The 19,934-nt window shown below is 41.9% G+C and overlaps 1 protein-coding gene across 11 annotated transcripts in view; it reads left to right on the top strand.

Moving 5' to 3' along the window:
• MAP4K4 (mitogen-activated protein kinase kinase kinase kinase 4) overlaps positions 1-19,229 on the top strand; it is a 163,471-nt gene extending 144,242 nt beyond the window's left edge. For all 11 annotated transcript variants that reach the window (XM_015630039.2, XM_015630100.2, XM_015630080.2 and 8 more), the window contains 7 exons: positions 3,420-3,563; positions 8,650-8,784; positions 11,199-11,299; positions 12,047-12,196; positions 13,020-13,179; positions 15,141-15,280; positions 15,997-19,229. In XM_015630039.2, coding sequence (XP_015485525.1) covers positions 3,420-3,563; positions 8,650-8,784; positions 11,199-11,299; positions 12,047-12,196; positions 13,020-13,179; positions 15,141-15,280; positions 15,997-16,080 — 914 coding nt within the window. In that variant the 3' untranslated portion in view covers positions 16,081-19,229. The remainder of the gene's footprint in view (positions 1-3,419; positions 3,564-8,649; positions 8,785-11,198; positions 11,300-12,046; positions 12,197-13,019; positions 13,180-15,140; positions 15,281-15,996) is intronic.
• Positions 19,230-19,934: the final 705 nt, after the last annotated feature.

Genomic DNA, 19,934 nt, shown 5'->3' with positions numbered 1-19,934 from the left:
AGAAGGAACGTTTTTCATTCTGAAACTTCGCTTTGTTAAGAGTGATTACTGTAGAGAGAAGCTGAGTATGAGATGTCAGCTGACCAAGTGTGTCTGGGCTTCTTGTCACTAGGGATAATTTGTGTTGGTGTCAGATAACCAGGATCCCACACTTCATCAGGCTTAGAGCAGTGCCGGTTGCCTGCTGCAGTTTAGAATCTCTGCTTCAACACCTAGTGGAAGCTTTTCTCTGTTGTTTGTTTCCTGGCCAGAATCTATGTGGGCACATGAATTTTTTTCATTGTCTAAAAGTTAATAGTTGATACTTGTGTATGTTACATATGTACTTATCTATACTTATCCCTAAACTTGGCAGATTATAAATGCACATGCAGGTCATTTAAAAAACTTAGGAAAAAGAGAATTGGCCATTCCCCTAAGGCACATGATATTGTAAAGGTAGCACAGTTCACTCTCTTTTTTACATTTTTATAGATCTTTCCAAGGCTTTAGTTCTCTTTTAGGGTTATTTCCAGCATTTCCTGTTTCTCAGAACAGAACTTTTGTCCCAATCTTCTTTGCCTGCAGAGCTGTGTCAATGAAGTAGCTCTCCCAACACCTTGTCTTCCTATCTCCTGTTTTCTTTATTTCCAGAATTTACTGGTAAGAATTTTTATCCCTGCACTATTTCTGCTTGAATTCCTGTGTAAAATTCTCTGATGAAGTTAAGATTTGTGCAATTGTAAACTCTCAGGCTGTGAGAGGCCAAAGGCAGAGAGAAATCATAGGGTGTCAGTAAAGATGACTCATAATTTTTCTGATCTGCCTTGTTTTGCCAGTAGCAATTTGTGTTAATGTTTTTATATTTCTTTGATCTATATATCTGACTGTAAGGGTGGTTTAAAGAATAGGTGCAGAATCCTAGAGGTGTTTTACAGGTGTAACATAGCCCTTTGCTGAACATTTAGGGCCAAACTGATGGTGACACAAGTTGGTACACATGCTTACTTCTTAATAACGTTTAACTTCCTTTACCCTTAAGAAAATTAAACCATTTCATGGTGATGCTGTCTGTTCAAAAAGAGGGGGACTTGCTTTGCTTTGCCTTTACCAGTGGTAATCCCAGTAGTATCTGGCAAGCTGCTAATTCCATTAGGTGTCTGGTGCTGTTTTTTCTAGCTCTGAGTGGTGAAAGGCAATGTTAATGATATGGATTCAGTAACACAGATTTTTACGCCCAGCCTCCACAGACAGGCTGTACTTACTCAAGAAGAGTTCCCATTTGTTTGAAAAAAACAGAACTACTTAATTGTAAGGTGGCAGTAGAAAAGCTCTGCTGTCTGTGAGTAAGGAGAGTGTCTGCACTGTAAAATACAAGCACTGCTTGCCACCAGTGTAGTACCTCCTTAGTTTCATCTCAAAGTGCATGTAGCTAAGGGAAGGGGTTGTGGACAGGTGTGCATGACAACTCCAAAGCAGGAATAGCTGCACCAGGGGAGGTGAGGATGGAGGCAGGAACAGTGGAGTCCTGGTGTACAAAGAGGGGAAAGGACCCTGAGGGAGCAGTTTGCATGTGGCTTGCTATGAATTGTAGCCCACACTGGAAAAAGTGCAGAAATGCATGTTGAAGCTTACAGCTTTAGTCAATGGGTACTGGAGCTGCAGGAAGGATTCAACCAGCTGCTGGGCACTTCCTTGGCTGGCTTGGTGCTGCTTCAGCCCTGACTCATGTGTGGCTCACTCTCCCTGCTTATTTCTGCCCAATCTGAGGATGTCTCAGGATGTAAGAGCAACAGTCTGTGTGAAATGCTCTTGGGTGAAATGGCCAATGCACATGGAGGCTGTGGGATGGGATACAGTGGGTGCAAACCATGTGGGAGATGCAGAGGTGGGAGGTGGGCAGCACAGGGATGGAGGAAGTGTCAGCAGCTGAAGGAGAGCCTGGAGGGTGATACCTTCTCTCTGCTCAGGAGAAGTAGCAGAACAGCAAATCTAAGCAAAGATGCCTTGGGTCTGCTGGGACCTCTGAAGTTTTCTTACTGAAAAGGGTAGAGAGAGGATAATGGAGAGATGCATGATGATTTCTGAACTCACTATGGGCTACATCTGTTTTTCTCATCCACACAGAGGCTTTTGAGGGTGCTCCAGCACCAGCAGCTCAGCCCCCTCCCCATTATTACTTCCTCCTGGCTGCAGCTCTGCTTCCCCCTAACATCCTCCCCCTTTCACAGACACCTTGTGCCCCCTGGGTCAGGCTTAATGTGCCATCCTTTTTGCAAGCCTCTCCCATGACTGGTATCCAGGGGGTTGTTTAGGTGAGCAATTATGCCCTTTTTCAATACTCTGAGAAGGCACATCACAGCTGTAGGTGCAGACTGCACTGAGACACACACGCACACACATCTGGGCTCACCTGCTCTATCAGAAAAGGTTCATTATGGGATCAGCTTAGATGGCCCACTGGCACCAGTATAGTTGTACCTCGGGATTAATTGTCTGACTAGGGGTTAAGACCATTAATCAATGTAACTACAATCATCTTGTGTGACTTTTTCTTTTCTTACTTCATTATTTAATTGTGCTAAAGCATGGCAGGTTTTATAGTGGGATTGCAACATGGAAGTCTAATAAATTGAGTCGTACATTTGGTTTGATTTCCATCCTGTACTGTACTTGAACCGTCTCTGCAAAATTTGTGAGCTTCTGGATTTAAACACTACTGCAAATAAATAGTTATGGAATTTAAGAGTGATAATATAGTAATAGATATTTAAAACTTAGTCCCATATATATCTATTATGTAAAAAAATATAGTTGATTCTAAATACTAAGGTTTTATGGACTCTTGGAGTGTTCCAATGGACCTTTGGAACTTCGTGTAAAGAAACTGGCCTACTGACTTTCCTCATCTATATTTAGGAGAAGCATGTGGAAACACAAGATTACTGTAGTTCCTCTAGTTTTAACATTGAGATGGAAAAGATTGTTGTGAAACTGGGAACAAACCCAGAACAACCCTTTTGTGGGAGGGCTGCAACACAACCTGTTTCTCCCAGTGGGAGCTGTTTTTATTGCCATATCATTGTCAAGAGCATCCTGCTACCACCCCCCTAACAACAGCTAATACATCTTTGGAATACATAGGCTTGCCTCGCCCCTCCTCCAACATTAGCATGCATTTTTGTTTGGGAACTGGTGCTCTAGAAAGCTCTTCATGGTCTACCAGTCTCTTACTCTCTTGAACACTGTTTGGTGTCAGTAGTCACTGTGGGCAGGTAATACAGAGAACCTCTGCATCATGACACCTTTGAGGCTACAGGCAGTTAAGACCAGTGGTTAGACCTACTTGAAACAGGACAGTTGCTACATCAATCATCAGTTCCTCAGAATAGGTGGAAAAAGTGCTTACTAACTTGGATCTCTGGTTTTGTTTTTTCTAGGAGTGAACTTGCTGGTGGGCACTGAAAGTGGTCTGATGCTGCTAGACAGAAGTGGGCAGGGGAAGGTTTATCCACTCATCAATCGAAGACGATTCCAGCAAATGGATGTACTTGAAGGGCTGAATGTCTTGGTGACAATTTCTGGTAAAGTTAACTGTTGAATGTTATGTTTTTCCTCCATGTGGCATGGTATGGCAGAAAGATTTTCTTGGCAGCCTATTTATTGAGGGGGAAGTCCTGACTGAAGTCAGTGGGTTTTCTATCATTTCACCTCTGAGTCTACAGTTTATTTCTGCAAGTGAATTAGTTCTCCACACAACACCCATGCCTGCTTGCTCTCTGTCCTTCCTTCTGTGGGATGACCTTTAAAAATGCTGCATGAGTTTGCGGGAAATTACTGGCTTTGCTTCCTTGTTCAGTGTTTGAGAGCTGGAAGTTAATGTTTTGTGAAGTTTGGGAAAAAGGCATTCTTTCCCTCTGTCATGATTGCTTTCAACCTGGCCTCTTTCTAACCAAAACACAACGTGCTACTTGGGTTTATGGTTTTCTTGTGTGTTAAACTCTGTAGAAGACTCTGGCAAAATAGGGAAGTAAGAGTGATGTGCAGTAAAAGTGTGAGAGAGAGCAGTATAAGGGTGTACGTGGTGTGGAAATAAGCAGTATGAGGAGGCAGATTGGTGCCTGGTTTCTCACTGGATGCAACTTGGGAATGGCAAAGCAATGGGAGATGAAGGGTGGTGGTGATGCCTGTGTTTGTTTTGTGTGTGCTGATGAAAAAAGTGTTTTATGAAGCTTGAGGTTCCAGACCCTTTGGCTCCAGAAAGTTATGGCATAAGTTTAACCTGCTGTTAGACAATTTAACGTGGTGCATGGTGAGTCTTTTTTCACAGGTGTTGTTCAGCCATTTTACCCTTTGTTTTGGTTTATTTGGGAAATCAGCCTTTGCTATGCTCTGTGTGTGACAGGAGAGGATGTTACCAGGAGGTTTCTCACAGGATTCGCTGTTGTAGTTCAGACCCACCTAAAATTTTTGGAGGCTCTGGAACCTCTCTAAGTCTGCTGGAGAAGCTCTCCGTCTCTCCCAACACTTGTTCAAAAGGACACACATGAGACAATTCAGTAGAATTTAATGCATTAGCAATGTGTTACTGCAGATCCAAGGAGCCACGCCCATGCTGCTGTCATCAACACGGGATTTGTTTCTGTCTGGAACAACTGAATTTTATTGGTTATTCACTTGCTACATTCTTAGATACAGCTACACTGTGAAATCTATAAAAAGGAAAAGATGAATCAAGCATCGTTTAAAAATACACCACCTGCTGTGTGTCCTTTTGATGTCTAATGCTGTATGTTAAAATATAAGCTGTTTGAAAGGAACCATTTGATAGAGTTTGTTCTATAGCAGAACTTGTAAACAAAAATATAATCCAACTTGTGTAAAATCTGTTGGTTTGAAACATACCCTACACAAATCACAAGTGTCTGTGATTCAGTCTTGTGTACAATTGTTTTAAGTTTGTTTATTTTTGCGTCAGTCACAATTGGAGTACCCTGACACATCTGTTTTCTTTGTTTCCTTCAAAACTATTGCTTCCTCTGTGGAGACACGCTACATTAACCCTTAAGAAATCAGCTGTTCTTTGGTTGTTTTATGTCTTTGTGTCTGTGCTATCTCCTGTGTTTTATGGGAGGTTACTGGAGTATGAGGCAGAAGAGGCATCCTTGCCCAGAAAGGCAGGGCTGCGGGAGCATATTCAGTGAAACCATAATGCTGTTATGCCCAAGCTTCCCCTTATGTCCTGCTTTTGTCTGCTGTGCTGCACATCTCAGCTTTTTACCCTCATGCTGGACTTCCCTCAGTATCTTTGTGTTTGTTTGCTTCACCTCTCCAGGCAAAATTGGAATGCTGGAGTGAGGGTATGTTTCTGCAAAGGGTGTGTTTTGGCAGATTAGTAATGGAACTGCATCTGAGCTTGGTCCCAGCACCGCTGCAGCTTCACTGGAAGCATTGTTCAGCTCACTGTGGTGCACTCAGCCCGTATGTTCCCCTAAGTTTTTTGGGAAGTGATGTACTGATGATGGTGGGGTTTGAAAGGTGTCACCGTGTTGTGCAAAGAAGTTGCAGTGTGTTAGGATTTTGAGAAGATTCTCACCTAAACTTGCTTTTAATAGGCACACTCTTGAGTCTGAAAACATGAAATCAGTTCTTGGCCCAATTTTTATTTGAAATACAGCACTTTCTGACAACAAAGCTTTTGATACTGAGATTCTGAGCTTGCTAGAAACTGTACAAGAAAGCCTTGCAGGTAGAGCAGGAATAGTTGATTGGTTCTTCAGTTCATGCTGTTGAGAGGCAAAAAACAATTTCGTCTGCTCAGGTGACACAGTGCAGAGTCATAAAAATGCTGGAGGAGAGAGCAGCAACGTGCGTATAGAACATGCTCCAGTTGTGGCTCCCTGAGGGTTTTGTCAGCCCAACTGGCTGATGGTGGCACCAGAAAGGTAGAGAGAGATGACAGAGTGGAAGAACTGGTTGTAATCTGCCTGCTTAATAATTAAAAACCACAGTGACAATAGAAACAAAAACTCACTATAGGAGAAAGGACTTTGCATTTGAAACTGTCTGTGGGAGAATCCAAGCTGGGAGTTCTCATACAATTCTCTGTCTGATTAGTTCATTTGATGGCTGGAGCAGGGTTTTCTTTCTTATTTTATGATCATAATGATTAGATCCCTGCAGAAAATTAAAAAGACCAGAATTCTGGGGAGCTGTTTAAACTGACTGGTAGAGCTGTACAAGGAGAAGGATCTAATCTTCCCCACTCCAAATTAAGAGCAGCATAACTTGTTGAAATACATGCATAGCCTTGTTTATATAACTAACCGTCCTGCTCTTTTCATGTCAGGCTGCAGAAAGGCAGAGGAATTTCCTGTCTTGTGACTTTTCCTTGTGGTCTAGACGCCAAAACACAATGGGAACACACTTGAGATATTTCTTGGTTGTTTTGAAAAATATTTCTGGTTGGAGAGAAATACCCTGGTGGAGATCATGTGAACCAAAAGGAAAAAAGTAGCCGCATGCTGGGAAATTCCCATGAGTACTGTTTGTTCTGAGTCTTCAAGTTTGACTAAGCTACTGGGGAAGCTACAACCATGGGAATACCTGAGGCAGAATTTGTCTCCTTGTGGGTAGGGACTCAGCGTGGTTTTGAAAGCATTTGTTACGTTGTAGACACCCTGAGCCCTCTGAGCTCTTTCTTGCCCAGAGCTGCAGTGGCTTCTGATCTAAATGAACTATGTTTCCTACTTTTCAGTGTTTTTGAAAGAGCCCTTGTGGCTCTCATTTGCAATGTTTTCATGGAAGGACCTTTTCTTGGTTACATGTGGGACTTCTGGAAATACTGTTTCCAAGTCTAGCCCTCCAAATCTTAAGAAAGCTACTGGAGTGGTAGGGCTTTACCCCTTTATGAAACGTGGCTTAATAAGTATTAAGTCAGGAAGTACATCAGCATACTCATTTACTGCCATTTCTGTAGTCCCATTTGTGATGGAGATAAACAAAAGATTGTGCAATGTTACTTCACATTTCATTGCATGGCATCAGAACAGAAGGGCTTTTAAAACTGAGTAGCAGATCCAGTATTTGCAATTATCTCTCCAATTCCACTTCAAATTTAAACTTAGTGAACAGATTTTTTACTTTGAAGCTGCCTTCTCCTTTCCTCCTGTCTTTTCCCATCCAGGTAATCATAAAAAGATCTTTTAGGCTGTGTGTCTTTTTAATGCAATGGCTTGTGGTGCTGGAGTCCATGGAGAAGCCTATTTGCAAGCTGTGCTTCCCCACATTGCTGCCCCAGCCCCTGCAGATGCTTTTCCTGACAAACCTAGCTCAGTTAGGGGATCCCTTGCTATCAGGGTAAGGGGGTAGGAGCACCCCAGTGTGGAGCTGGCTGTGCACAGCAAGATGGTCTCAGTCCTGCTGCAGCCAGTGTCCCCCAAGCAGCCACCTGTGAAATAAGCTGTCAGCAGGTATCGTGTGAAAACTTAAATGACAAAGGCGTTCAACTGAACTCTGTAGCTGAATCTGGCTGGCAGGCTGCCAGGTGTGCCATCTCGATGGGTAGTGCCTTTTGACAGCGCAGACCAGTACGGTGTGGCTTGGCCAGCCCAGCAGTGACTGCTGTACAGGTCACCTGTCTCCCACTCACCTCCAGTGGCTGAGAAACACTGGACAGGCATGTGGCTGGTGCAGCACAAGCACGGAGCTACTCCATGACAAGTAAGGGTCCCTGAGAGCATCTCCTGTTTCCTTTCCTTTTGCAGAGATCTCATGAACCTTGTTAAATGGCTACTAGTCAAAGCAGGGGCCATCTCCCTTCCTCAGCCACAGCTTTATCTGTGCGACTGTAATGGTTCCAAGCAGCAAAGCAGCTGAAGAAAGGAGGATGGAAGCTTTGAGTATGTGCATTTAGGGCCATCTTACTAGCTCAGCAAATGCTTTGTAGGCTATTAGTTGTTAGAGGATCAGTGGTAAAGTTTATCATGAACCTTGCTTTGCATTCGAAGAGGTCTTCTCTTATGGAGAGTTAAAAGTCTGAGCTGTATTCGGATGATGTGGCAGATGCCTTGTCAGTTGAAAGGGCAGTCCGGGCAGGTAGCTGCCCTCACCTGTGGAGAAGAAACACCTCTCACAGTTTCTGTGTGCAGGCTGATAAGTATTACACCCTTGCAGCTCAAGGGAAGAGCTGCTGACAAAACACGCATCAGCTTTTAGCAAGCAGATGAAGTTTCAGGTCTCATATTCCATCCTGCTGCTCTCCTACAGTTTTGTGTCAAAAAAAGCCATTCTGACTCAGTGTTATATATATATTTAATCTCAGTGCATGATTCTCTGGTGCTTTTGTTGTTGGAGTTCCCTGTTCTAGTGGAAGTTGTCTAGGTCCTAAGAACCAGATATCAGAAGAGTTGTTCCCTTGAGTTTGTCATTTATGTTTGTGTGGTATTACCATGTGTATCTGTCATTGATTATGTGGAAAGCGCATGTCTGGGTGGAGTCTGGAGTGAAGCTGTTGTGAATGAAAAACTGAGGGAGATTTCTGTGGTTGCAGCATTTTCTCCTTCACTGTTGTTTTGGTTTGTTTTGCAGAGCTTTCTGTTTGCCTGGGCAGGGCTTCTTGCAAGTATCTTCCTATGGAGATAAACTTTTTTTTTTCCATTTTGTGGCCAGGTAAGAAGAACAAGTTGCGAGTTTACTATTTGTCGTGGTTAAGAAATAAAATCCTTCACAATGATCCTGAAGTAGAAAAGAAACAGGGCTGGACAACGGTGGGCGATTTGGAAGGCTGTGTGCACTATAAAGTTGGTGAGTAGCAAATGCAGTAATCAAATTGTTGGGATGAAGGATGGCTGAGAAAGGGAACTGCAGTGCATGTAACTTTTGGGCTTACAGTTTGGTTGGTTTTATTTCTAGCTGTCCTATCTGTTTCTCAGGTTGAACCTGTTGGCAAAGCACCAAAATAGATGGCAATTTACAGGGTTAAATTGAAGATGAGAGAGGTTTTGTGGTGGGATGATGGGCTGTGAATTGGAGAGTGTGCAAATCCCATCTGTCTCCTTCTTGTAATGGATTCAGCTTCCTTAATAAGGGTGCTGGTATGGGCAGTGAGGGTTGGTAACATTTCACCACCTCTGTTAGACTCCTTAGGTAATAGAAGGATTCTCATCCCCAGCAACTGTTTTCTTTACTAACAAGTCTCCAATATCTTTTACCATGATGAATTTACATGTTGGAATAGATTAAAAATAGTCTCTCTTTAATTTAGATTTTAGGGACTGGGAGGGAAAAAAAAAAAAAAAAGTGGGAGTACAAAGGAAGCCCAGGTAGCAGATGAGCTTAGGGGAAGAATGTGGGAGCAGAAGCATGTCTGTAACTTTAGGGTGATGCATTGATTCCTCTTACCTCATTAAATTCCCTAATGCCAGCTCTGATTTGCTACAGTACAGTTACAAAATCAAGTGTGTTTTCACCAGGCAGGTGCCCTTTGAGTGGTTTTAAGTAGTTTAAATTGATTTCTATAGAAACTTCCACCAAAGCTGGTGAAAGACATGTAGCATTTGCAGCCAGCAGAGTACATTCAGTGAGCCTCCTGCCCTGCAGGTGGGAATATGAACCAAGAGCTGTTTCTGCTGCTTCGGTTTCATGGTGCATCCTAATGGGCACTGGATGTTGCCTCTGATTTGATTTTCTCCCAGGAGCCAGCTCAGCTCTTTTCCAGCTGTGTCAGTCAGTGTGGAACAGCAGCAATCAAACTGTTCTCAGTCTCCTCCTGCCATGCGTGTGCTCTTGGAAAAACCTGCTAATGGGGTGTAATCAATAACAATGGCAGTAAGTGACTGCTGAACCAGGAGCTTGACCCCGAAAACAATTAATAATGCACTTCTCTGGTATCATACCCCAGGGTGTCAGCGGCATAATGAAGTGGCCTTTTAACGATACATCAACAGCTATTGAAAGGAGGCTTTCCAGCAGGGAAGCGTCTGAAACAAAGAGCATTCTCTTCCAGATGAAGAGGGGTTTGTTAGCCCGGGCTGCAGCCTGGCACTGAACTTCCCTCTGAACCACAGAAATACAGTAGATTTTTTTCAGGTAGTGAGAGGCCTCTTTGACAGCTGCGCTTCAGTTCCCAAGAAGGAGAGCTCTGACAGTAGCTGGGCTTGCAGTCTGGACGCTGTCACCGAGGCAGCTGGCACTGGTCACTTCCTCGTCTCTTTGATGCAACAAGGGTCTCCGATGTCAGGGTGAAGCGGCATTTATGGATCTCAGTTGCTTCAGGCAACTTTTGGCTCCTCTAAATGAGAAATTGGTCTTTTGAAACTTAAGATTTGGGTGAATTCCCAGAGAGCACGCAGAGCAAATAATAAGAATTATCTAATGTCCCCTTTCACAGATGAGGTGGTTTTGTTCAACACCCCCCCCTTCCCCGTGAAAAAATTCCAGGAAGTCTTTCTTGTAAGCTAGACAAGAACGAACAAAAGCTCTGTTTTCAGTCAGTACAGCTGTGGAGGTTGAGAGAGTTTTTTTTGTCTGTTAAAGAAGTGTCAAGTCCCTTAACACTTAGAGTTCAGTCTTGCTTTCCTGCACAATTAAAAGAGCAAGTAGTAGTGTGGTTCACTATTATAATGACACTTTATTTCTGATAAATTATGTGATTTTTTTTTTTTCCTTTTTCTCAAACGAGTTATCTCAGACATTAGGAACAAAGGAAAGTGCTCCACTATCATGCTTGTCTTTTGCTTTTGAAATTGAATAATGTTGTAATTTTCTTTTCTTCCTCCTTTCCTCTGGGTAATTTTTCAATCAGCTCAAACTAGCACTGCCACTGCTGTGACTGGAACTGCCAGTAATGGACTCTTCCACAGTCATGGCCTTCTTTTATTGGAATGTCCCTGAAAACTGCTTTTCTTGTCTTGATGACAAGAAAAGGGTTAGGGTTTCCCACTGTCCAATGTGGGAAAAAATAAGCGGAAACAGGTGTATACTGACTAGTTAATTCTAAAGATTGTGGTGTGGTCAGTTGCTAATAAGAGTAATGACTTGTGTAACATAAATGTATCAAAGAGCTTAACTACATAGAAGTAGCAATCCTAAAATGTAGTGCTACTAAATTCTCAAAATTATAGTATTTCTTCATACTTACATAAATTGTCTCCTTTCTTGAGGTAACTGGAATGACTTTGGAATTATGCTGAATTCTTTTTTATTTTCTTTAATTTCAGTAAAATATGAAAGAATCAAGTTCTTGGTAATTGCATTGAAGAGTTCTGTGGAAGTCTATGCATGGGCACCAAAGCCATACCATAAATTTATGGCCTTTAAGGTAATAGTATATTTCAGCCATACGTAGGATTTTCTCATAACCACTTGCAGTTTTCCCTTTTACAGACATGTTCTGACATTGTGTCATCGCCATATTTCAAGTTGTTTGATAAATCCCCACAAACTTGGTATTATATTTTCATTTAGGAAAATAATTTTATTTTTTTTAAATTCTAAGAATCAATGTGTTTAAAGGTCTAAATTCTCACTGAGCATAAACTAATAATGACACAGTATCATAAGTCTTTGTTTACTCTCTCTGTTAATAAAACATGGGACAGAGAGAAGAGTCTTAGGAGAGAGTCTAAACTTCTTTGTCTGAGCAGAACAAGTCATGAAGTGATATTCAGCAATGTTATGGGATTGTTTTTGAGTACTGCTAGAGTGAAATTAGCTGGCTTGGTATAATTGCCAGGCTGGTTTGCAGACAGTTACTGTGGGTTGTGCAGATCAAAGTACTTACAGGAGCGCTGAATTGCCCTGAACCTTGGGGAAAACAATTCTTACTAAAAAAGAAAATGGACCAAGTAAACCCTACAGAAAACAGCTTAGGTGATTGAAATGCAGCAGTGTGCAGAGTAATCTGTCCTTGTTCATGAGACATGTGTCAGCCTAATGGGTCTGGGTTCTAGGGGGACCAGAGGGATGTGGAGGAGTAAGCCCACAATGTGTGCATGCAAGCATGTTTTTATAAACCCCATCATTGTTCTAAGCAATAAAGTAAATCTCACTGATGATTGTCTCACAGTCATTTGGAGAATTGGTACATAAGCCATTGCTGGTGGATCTAACCGTAGAAGAGGGTCAGAGACTAAAAGTGATCTATGGCTCCTGCGCTGGGTTCCATGCTGTTGATGTGGATTCAGGATCAGTCTATGATATTTATCTACCAACACATGTAAGAGCTGCTTCTGTATCTGGGTTTTTCTCTTTCTTTCTGGTGGATCACCACCCCCCCCCCCCCAACCTCCTCCTTTCCCCAAATGACCAATGTGTCAGGCTGTCCCTGTGGATCACTGCCAGATGTTTGCAGTGGTGAATTGGGTAGAGGGGTCTGCGTAGATTTGACAACATGTGCTGTGGAGTTTGTGTCTCACTGCCAATCCCCACCTCATTGTCAGTCTGTCTCTGGTTTGGAGTTTCCCACTCAGATCTGAGGAGGATCAGCGTGACTGTTTTCAGGGGTGGTGCTAAATGTCTGAGTGCCCTGCAAATGTCCAGCAGCACAAATGACACAGCAGCCCAAGGATGGGTTTTGAAAGGGTTGGCAAAGACCAGGTGACCTTAGCTACCAAGGTTTCCTGTTGTTCGCTGTACACAGAGGTGTCAGATGGGCCACCCCAAGCACTATTCCAGGCAGAGCAGAGATCTGAGGTCTGCATCTGCTCTGCTTGCCTCAGGCTCCCTTTCTGCACATGGAAAGAAATGGGCACCCCTACAGAGAAGTTAATCTTTCCTCAGTTTAAATGTCTTCCTTAAGATGAGAGAATTTCTGCTTCAAGGGTAACTCTGGTGTCTAGTTCAAGGGTAGCAGATATAGCACTTGTAAAGTGAATGAATTTGGGACTAGATGATCTTTATGGTCCATTCCAACCCAAGCCATTCTATGATTTTGTAATATCCCTGATGTTACAAAACCAGCCAAAAACCAGAAATCACCTGTCCATTTATTCTGGCACAGGCTCTACAGCATTAAAATGCTTCCTCTTCTGCCTCTGTAGATCCAGAGTAGTATCCAACCTCACGCAATCATCATCCTCCCAAACACGGATGGGATGGAGCTACTGGTCTGCTATGAGGATGAAGGAGTTTATGTCAACACGTATGGAAGGATAACCAAGGATGTGGTTCTGCAGTGGGGAGAAATGCCAACCTCAGTTGGTAAGTGTCTCTGGTGAGCCATGTGCAGTGTGCTTTTGGGGAGTGTGAATCTGTGCACCTGGGCAGAAGGAGGGAGCATCAAGTGTGCTGCTTCTGCATCTGAAGTCAGTGTTGTATTATTTCTGGAAAACAGCTGTGCAAAGTGAAGAGTAATCATATGGGTCTGCTTTGTGCTGAAGTTTTTGTGAATAAAACCCATACCGTCAAGTTGCAGAGTTCATGATTGAGGAACTCACCATGATCTCTGTAGGCTGCTGCTGAATTTTTGCTAGACAGAAGCAAAATGGAAGCCTTTCAGTATAAAGGCATATAAAGTGGCAGATGAATAAAATATTATGGGTCAGTCTGTGTAGATAACAAAAGGTGTACCTAATTTGATGTCTTTAATTCACCTTCAGATTGCTCATCTCTCCTAGCACCATTCTCCCTCATCTCTCCAGCTCAAAATAAGGTTGAGGGTGAGAACAATGAGTGTAGTACACACCAGAATCCCTCCTGCTTTTGCTGCTGTAATTCAGTGCAGAGCAAAGCATGGGCTGTAGTCTCACCCTCCTTTATTTGGGCAAGCATGGGGCTGTGGGCTGGCTGCAGGTATTGGGAGATGACTGCTGATAACTGAACAACAGGAACAACAGTGCAGGAGGAAATTTAAAGAAGTTAGATGCACAGCATGTTCCTTCTTGTGCTGATTAACTCTTGACTAGGTCTAAAAGCAAGCCGAATATATCAGCTGGCAAGTTCCAGAGCCTTTGGAGACTGGAATGCTTGTGACGTAGTAAATAGCATTGAAGCAGCCAACACCATCTGAACATCTCATCTGGCAATTTTTAGTAACTATTTGGCCCAGTTAGCACTAGTGGAATATTTAAAAATAAATAATTTTCCATCAGGATGGTATATGCACTGTTGGTATACATTATACTGTAGTAGATAACTTGATTTAATTTCACTGTGAGCTAAGATGAATATGTCATATAAAAGGAAAGTACTGTAAAATTAAATATTTTTAAATTTTGCTGTCTAGGAAGTCCTTTTTATTTTTCTGTTAAGTATGCATGCAAATCAGAGGCAACAGCCTAGCCTTCATTAGGTTCCCTTATGTTGTTTTTGACAGCATTCCTAAGGACTGTCCATCAAATTGCTTTGTGAATATACCTTTTTATAATGTTGATGACTTTACTTTTTATTTAATTTTCTTACTGCTATCAGAAATAGATTTCTTTTCCTCATGCTACTACTAATCTGTGTTACCTGTGGCACCCCAAGGAAAAATGTTTGATTTGTTATTTCTATATAAAGGGTCATAAAGTATGTCAAATAATAATATTTCTACTTTGAGAGCTTAATCCTTGAACCTCTTGTTATATATACACAGGGGTATACAGAATGATTTTCAGTTGGCTTTCTCAAGGAGATCAGTTTTTTAAATATTACTCCTATTAAAAGAGGCTAGGTAATTTTTTCTAATTTTACCTTTCCCTCTTATTCTTTGTTTTTGCTGACAAACTCCATCAAGGAGGGAAAGAAACACATAAGACATAGAGCTAGTGCTTGGGACACACTGTAGTGGATGGGCTTAGTCTATTTAAACCTCGGCTTCTGCTTTCTCTTAGTCAACACCTAATTAATATGTCTCTTTGTGTCCCAGACTTGGAGGAAAAGGCCTGTGTAAAAACTCAATGTTCCCTCCATTTAATTAAAGGTTATAAAGTTTCCTTTGTTATGAATGCTCAAGAAGTATATAACATAGAAAACACACAAAAGAAATTAAAATTTAAAAAAAAGTATTTTTTTAGACATCTTGAATGTCCTGAGGACAGAAATAGCACTCTGAACGTGTGTCTAGCTACAATAATGCACATGCAGATAATTTTTAACTAGAGTATCTCAGGATATTCTGTGCTTCTTCCATTCCTCCTGTTGCCCTCTGCCCATCCTAATGTGCTGTTTTCTTTCCAAAGCATACATCCGATCTAACCAGATCATGGGCTGGGGAGAAAAAGCTATCGAAATCCGGTCGGTGGAAACTGGACACTTGGATGGTGTGTTCATGCACAAAAGGGCACAAAGACTCAAATTCTTATGTGAACGCAACGACAAGGTACTTCCCCTCCCACCAAGCTTGTTGCCAAGATGATAAATATGTACTTCAGTTGGGTAACTAGGTTGGGATGACCCTGACCAGCTGCCAGACACCCCGCCTGCCTCAAGCTCTCTTCCCGTTCCCTTGGAAGGGAAAGAAAATAGTCAGAAGGCAAAAAGACTCATGGATTGAGATATGGACAGTTTAATAAGACAGCTTGTACATGCAAGCCAGACAAAATAAAGAGTTAATACATAGTCTCCCCTGGGCAGGTGGATCTCCACATGTTTTCCACACATAATGCTTGCTCGAAAAGAAAGGTATCATCACCACAATGTCCCTTTCTCTGAGCTTTTATTGGTGTACATGATGTAAGACTGTATGTTATGGGACATCCATTTGGTCAGTTTGGGTCAGCTGTCCCAGAATTTTCCCCTTCCAGCCCCTCTTGTCCATCCAAGCCCACTGGCTTTTTAGGGGTGAGGGAGCTGGCGAGAAAGCCTTGATACTGTGCAAGTGTTGTTCAGCAGTAGCCAAAACTCTGATGTGTTAACAACACTGTTTAACACAGATGCAGAGCTCTGCAGCCAGCAGTCTGATATGAGGAGCTTCAGCACCATCCCCACCATCCCAGACCAGCACTGCAATTTCATTGCAAATAGTGGGGACAGTGAAGGCCCATTAGAACCACTGCTGTCCTACCTGTTGAATCTGCCAATCTCTTCTCTTTGCAGGTTTTCTTTGCCTCCGTGCGGTCAGGTGGAAGCAGTCAAGTCTATTTCATGACCCTTGGCAGGACTTCACTTCTGAGCTGGTAGAAGCAGTGGGATTTGGAGAGGAATTGCTGACATCCAGAGTCTGAGATCTTCATAACTTGGAATTATTTTCAACTGGAGTACAGACCTGCACGAGTGCAGCACTCTGTGTAAATGTGTGTGCAGGCATCACTGGTGTTAGGTTTCTTTATGTTTTTCAACTGAGGCTGCGAAGCAGCTGGTGCTGTAAAGATATTGCCATCAGGTGCTACAATGTCTTTGAGATTTGGGATCACGCTAGAAAGCTACAGGTCTTCTTTTCCCTTCAGCTCCAGGATTCCTAGGATTTTAAGGACTCTGTTTGTTAGTGTTAAAACAGAGAAGGGGGGAAAAAAAGGAAGAAAAACAAACCAGGTTTACCATGAACATGCTGTTTGTTGAGTGGACAGGAGGCAGGCAAGAGAAGGTGAGAAGTGGTGTAGAGAGTCAGACTGGCTGAAACAGAGGGCAGATCTAGTCTAGTAATGTTAACAATGTATTTAATTGACATTTCTTTTTTGTAATGTGACAATATGTGGACAAAGAGGAAGGTGCAGGTTTTAAGAAGTTAATATTTATAAAATGTGAAAGACACAGTGACTAGGATAACTTCTTCTTGGGGACAGGGAGGGTGGGAAGGGGCTTGGGGTGGAATTCTTAGGGTTTTTTTTTGTTTCTGCAGTTTTATTTTGGCCTGGCCAATAACTTTAGTCATTTTCTGTGTACCAGGTGTTGCCTGAAACATGTGCAGGTGATTAAAAAAAAAAAAAAAAAAAGGAAAAAAAAATTCATTTTCTATAATGATTCTGTGTTAGGCCAGAACTTGGTTATGTCACAGTATTAGCACTGCCTCAGTTAAAGGTTTAATTTTTGTTTAAACCTAGAAGTGCAACAACAGTTTTACCACAGTCTGCACTCGCAGAACTAAAAAAAAAAAAAAAAGAAAAAAAAAAGAAATAAAATCCAAACTACATATGTTTATTTTTTTGTGCCTACCTCATTGTTTTTAATGCATAAAATAAAAGAGGTGGTTTAGTTTATACGTTTTTAGAAGAAAACCATTAATATCTAATTTAATCTTAATACCAAAACTACCAGATTGAAAGGTTTCTGACTGTTATTGCATAGCAAGTTTCAGCAGGAGGAGAGAGTAGTCCGTTGGGGCAATAGTCGTAGTGGTATGGCAGTGAGACACTGATTAATGTAATTTGCTTACAAAATTTGGTAAAGCAAGCATTTTTTAAACCAGTTTCATCCTAAATAGAAGTCTCAATTTAGCCTAAACCAGAGGTTTCACTCTTCTAACACATGGGCTTAGTAACAGGCAGGTAAAAGTAATCTAGGCTAGTTCTATAAATTGTTAAATGTTGTAGGAAACATTTTGGGGCGGTGATGTTTTTCTTTTTTAAGAATGCAATGCACTAAAACTCTTTTAAGAATGTAGTTAATACTGCTTATTCATAAAAACAGCATATACCTGTGTTTAGATGTAAGATCCCAGCTCTGGCTTTTTTCCTTTCTTTTTTTTTTAAGTCAGTTTTATTTTATGAATAAGTTCTGACATTTTTAATAAATGTCTTGAGAGTAATAATTTGTTTAGTGGCTACATGTTCATTACTTGAGAAATCTTGAGTGTGTAATAATCTGTTGGTGTTGTAATAATGCACAGTGTCACAATTCAGCCATTTTCCTTTTTGGTTATTTTTTTGGGTTTTTTTTTTTCCTTAATTCTTTTGGTGGGGTACTTTGCTGACAGCTGCCTTAAGCTGTTCATTCAGTGAACAGGCTCTCAGTGTTTCATGGGCTTTGTCTTCTGCTGTGGTTAACTTTCCTTCATGGCATGACAGGTAGGGCTTTTTAAACACGTATTCTTCAATTCAGTCAAGCTGATGGCTCGAGTGACTGGTCACACAATCAATTTAGAGCCAAGAGCACCAGGTGTGCAAAGCTCAGACTCAACAGACCCTTCTTTTGGTGTCCAATCTGACTGCTGTAAATCCTTCAACCCCGATCAGCGCTGCTGCTGAAGACTCTCCTTTGAACATCGTAGATGGTTGAAAAGCGAGCGGTAAATGCGCACCTCCAGCGCATGTGTGCGTGCACACAGCAACCCCCCACTCCCCCACCCCCCAAAAAGAATCAAAACTCAAGAAAGCCTTACATTTGCTGGCGGAGGAATACCTAGAACTATTTTTTTTTTAATTGTATGACTTTTGGATAGTGTTGAAGGTGAAGGATGTGTTCTTTTCGGGCCCGGTGTGGTCAGCCAGAAGAACGATCAACCTTTTGTACTATAATGAACTAAAGGGGACTCGGAAATGCAACGTGATGGTAGACATGGGTGTAATCACAGAGCTGCCCTGTAGTGTAGTTTGCCGAAGCTGATTCGATCGAATGTCAGTCTGCGTGATTTAAATCTTCCAGTGCTATGTGGTCAAAATTAATCTAGTCCTTGAAAGCTGATGCTATTCACCTAGAGGAAGATGCTTCAGTGCTGTAGGGATGCCCAGGTCATGGATATGTGCTGTTGAAGTTTTGAGGCTCCAGGGGAGGGTGGAGATCTCCTTCCTTCAGTGGGTCTGCCCAGCTGGCAGCTTCTGCCTCCACAGAAGTGCCAACATGGCAAGGTGAAAACAGTATTACAAAACCACTTTGTATACCAACATCGAACTCTTCAAACAGTGCTTTTGTAAGCAAAGAAGAAAAGAAAAGCTCCTAGGTTTAGTTTTAAGCTTTAATAAGTAATAATTTTCTGTATCTTTAAGTCAAAGTAACCCTAACTTGTATGACTGCAGTGTTTTTATTTTTTATCTTATGCACATGTTATGTTGGAGAAAATGTTTACAAAAATGGTTTTGTTACACTAATGTGCATCACATATTTATGGTTTATTTGAAAGTGATTTTTGTGGGTTTTTTTAGTTTTTCATAGCAGTAGTAGTACACTTTTTGTGATTTATAACCCCAAACTCCGCTGATTATAAAAGATGCTAAACAATAATACAAAATGACAAACTGCATTAAAATTACTAATCGTAGAGCTGCAAAGCAGACTGGTGACAAGTAAAACACTCAGCCTTTTTTTTGCAGTGCTATCTAACTTGTCTTCTGTGTATTATGGAAATTACTGTTTTTTCCCCGTTTTTCCTTAAATAAAGTCAAATTGACACCTACTGTATGTGGAAAGTACTTTGAATATCTACTGGCTGCAGAAATCAAGCTGCATGTTGCCTAGTTGCATGTTACCATAAGAACAAAAGACTTATTGTCAAATCTCATAATTTTAGAGACTTTGACAATAAATACGGGCTTTAGAGGGCTTTTTTTGTTGTTATTTTGTGGTTTTTTTTCCTTAAAGCCCAATCTCCTGGTGCAGTTGCTCTTTCGAGAATTGCGGTTTTTGCTTTTACGGAGAAAGGAGAGTGAAAATCTTAGAAATGTGGGTATGGGCTCGGAAAGAAGTTGCACAAGGAGAGCTTAGGTTCATTGTGAACGTGCCCTCCTGCCACGATGCCTTCAGGCATGTGGTTTTTGTAAGCTGGTGTTGCTTATTGTCAGGAGTGCAGTGAACAGCAGTCCTGAGCTGGGCTCTTGCAGGCCATAAAAGCTTGGCTCCAGAAAAGCCAGGCTTCCCAAGTCCTAAGCCACAAATATTGAGGAGGTTTGATGCAAAGTTGCTGTTTTCACCCCCAGGGTTTCCCTTGGGCTTTGCCTGTGCTTTTCCACCACGGGCTGTGTCTGTTTTCTGAAGTGGAGATAAGCAGTAGACATTTCCTTCCGACTAGGCTGGTCTCTGTGTGAGGAGGAGGAGGAGGAAGTCTGTGGTCCCAGACTTCTGCCTTTCCTTTCACTCTCATCTGCAGAAGGCATGGGATATGG

The sequence above is a fragment of the Parus major genome, chromosome 1 (genome assembly GCF_001522545.3).
Source record: "Parus major isolate Abel chromosome 1, Parus_major1.1, whole genome shotgun sequence".
NCBI classification, from domain to species: Eukaryota; Metazoa; Chordata; class Aves; order Passeriformes; family Paridae; genus Parus; species Parus major.
This window is presented reverse-complemented; position numbering and strand designations above follow the sequence as displayed.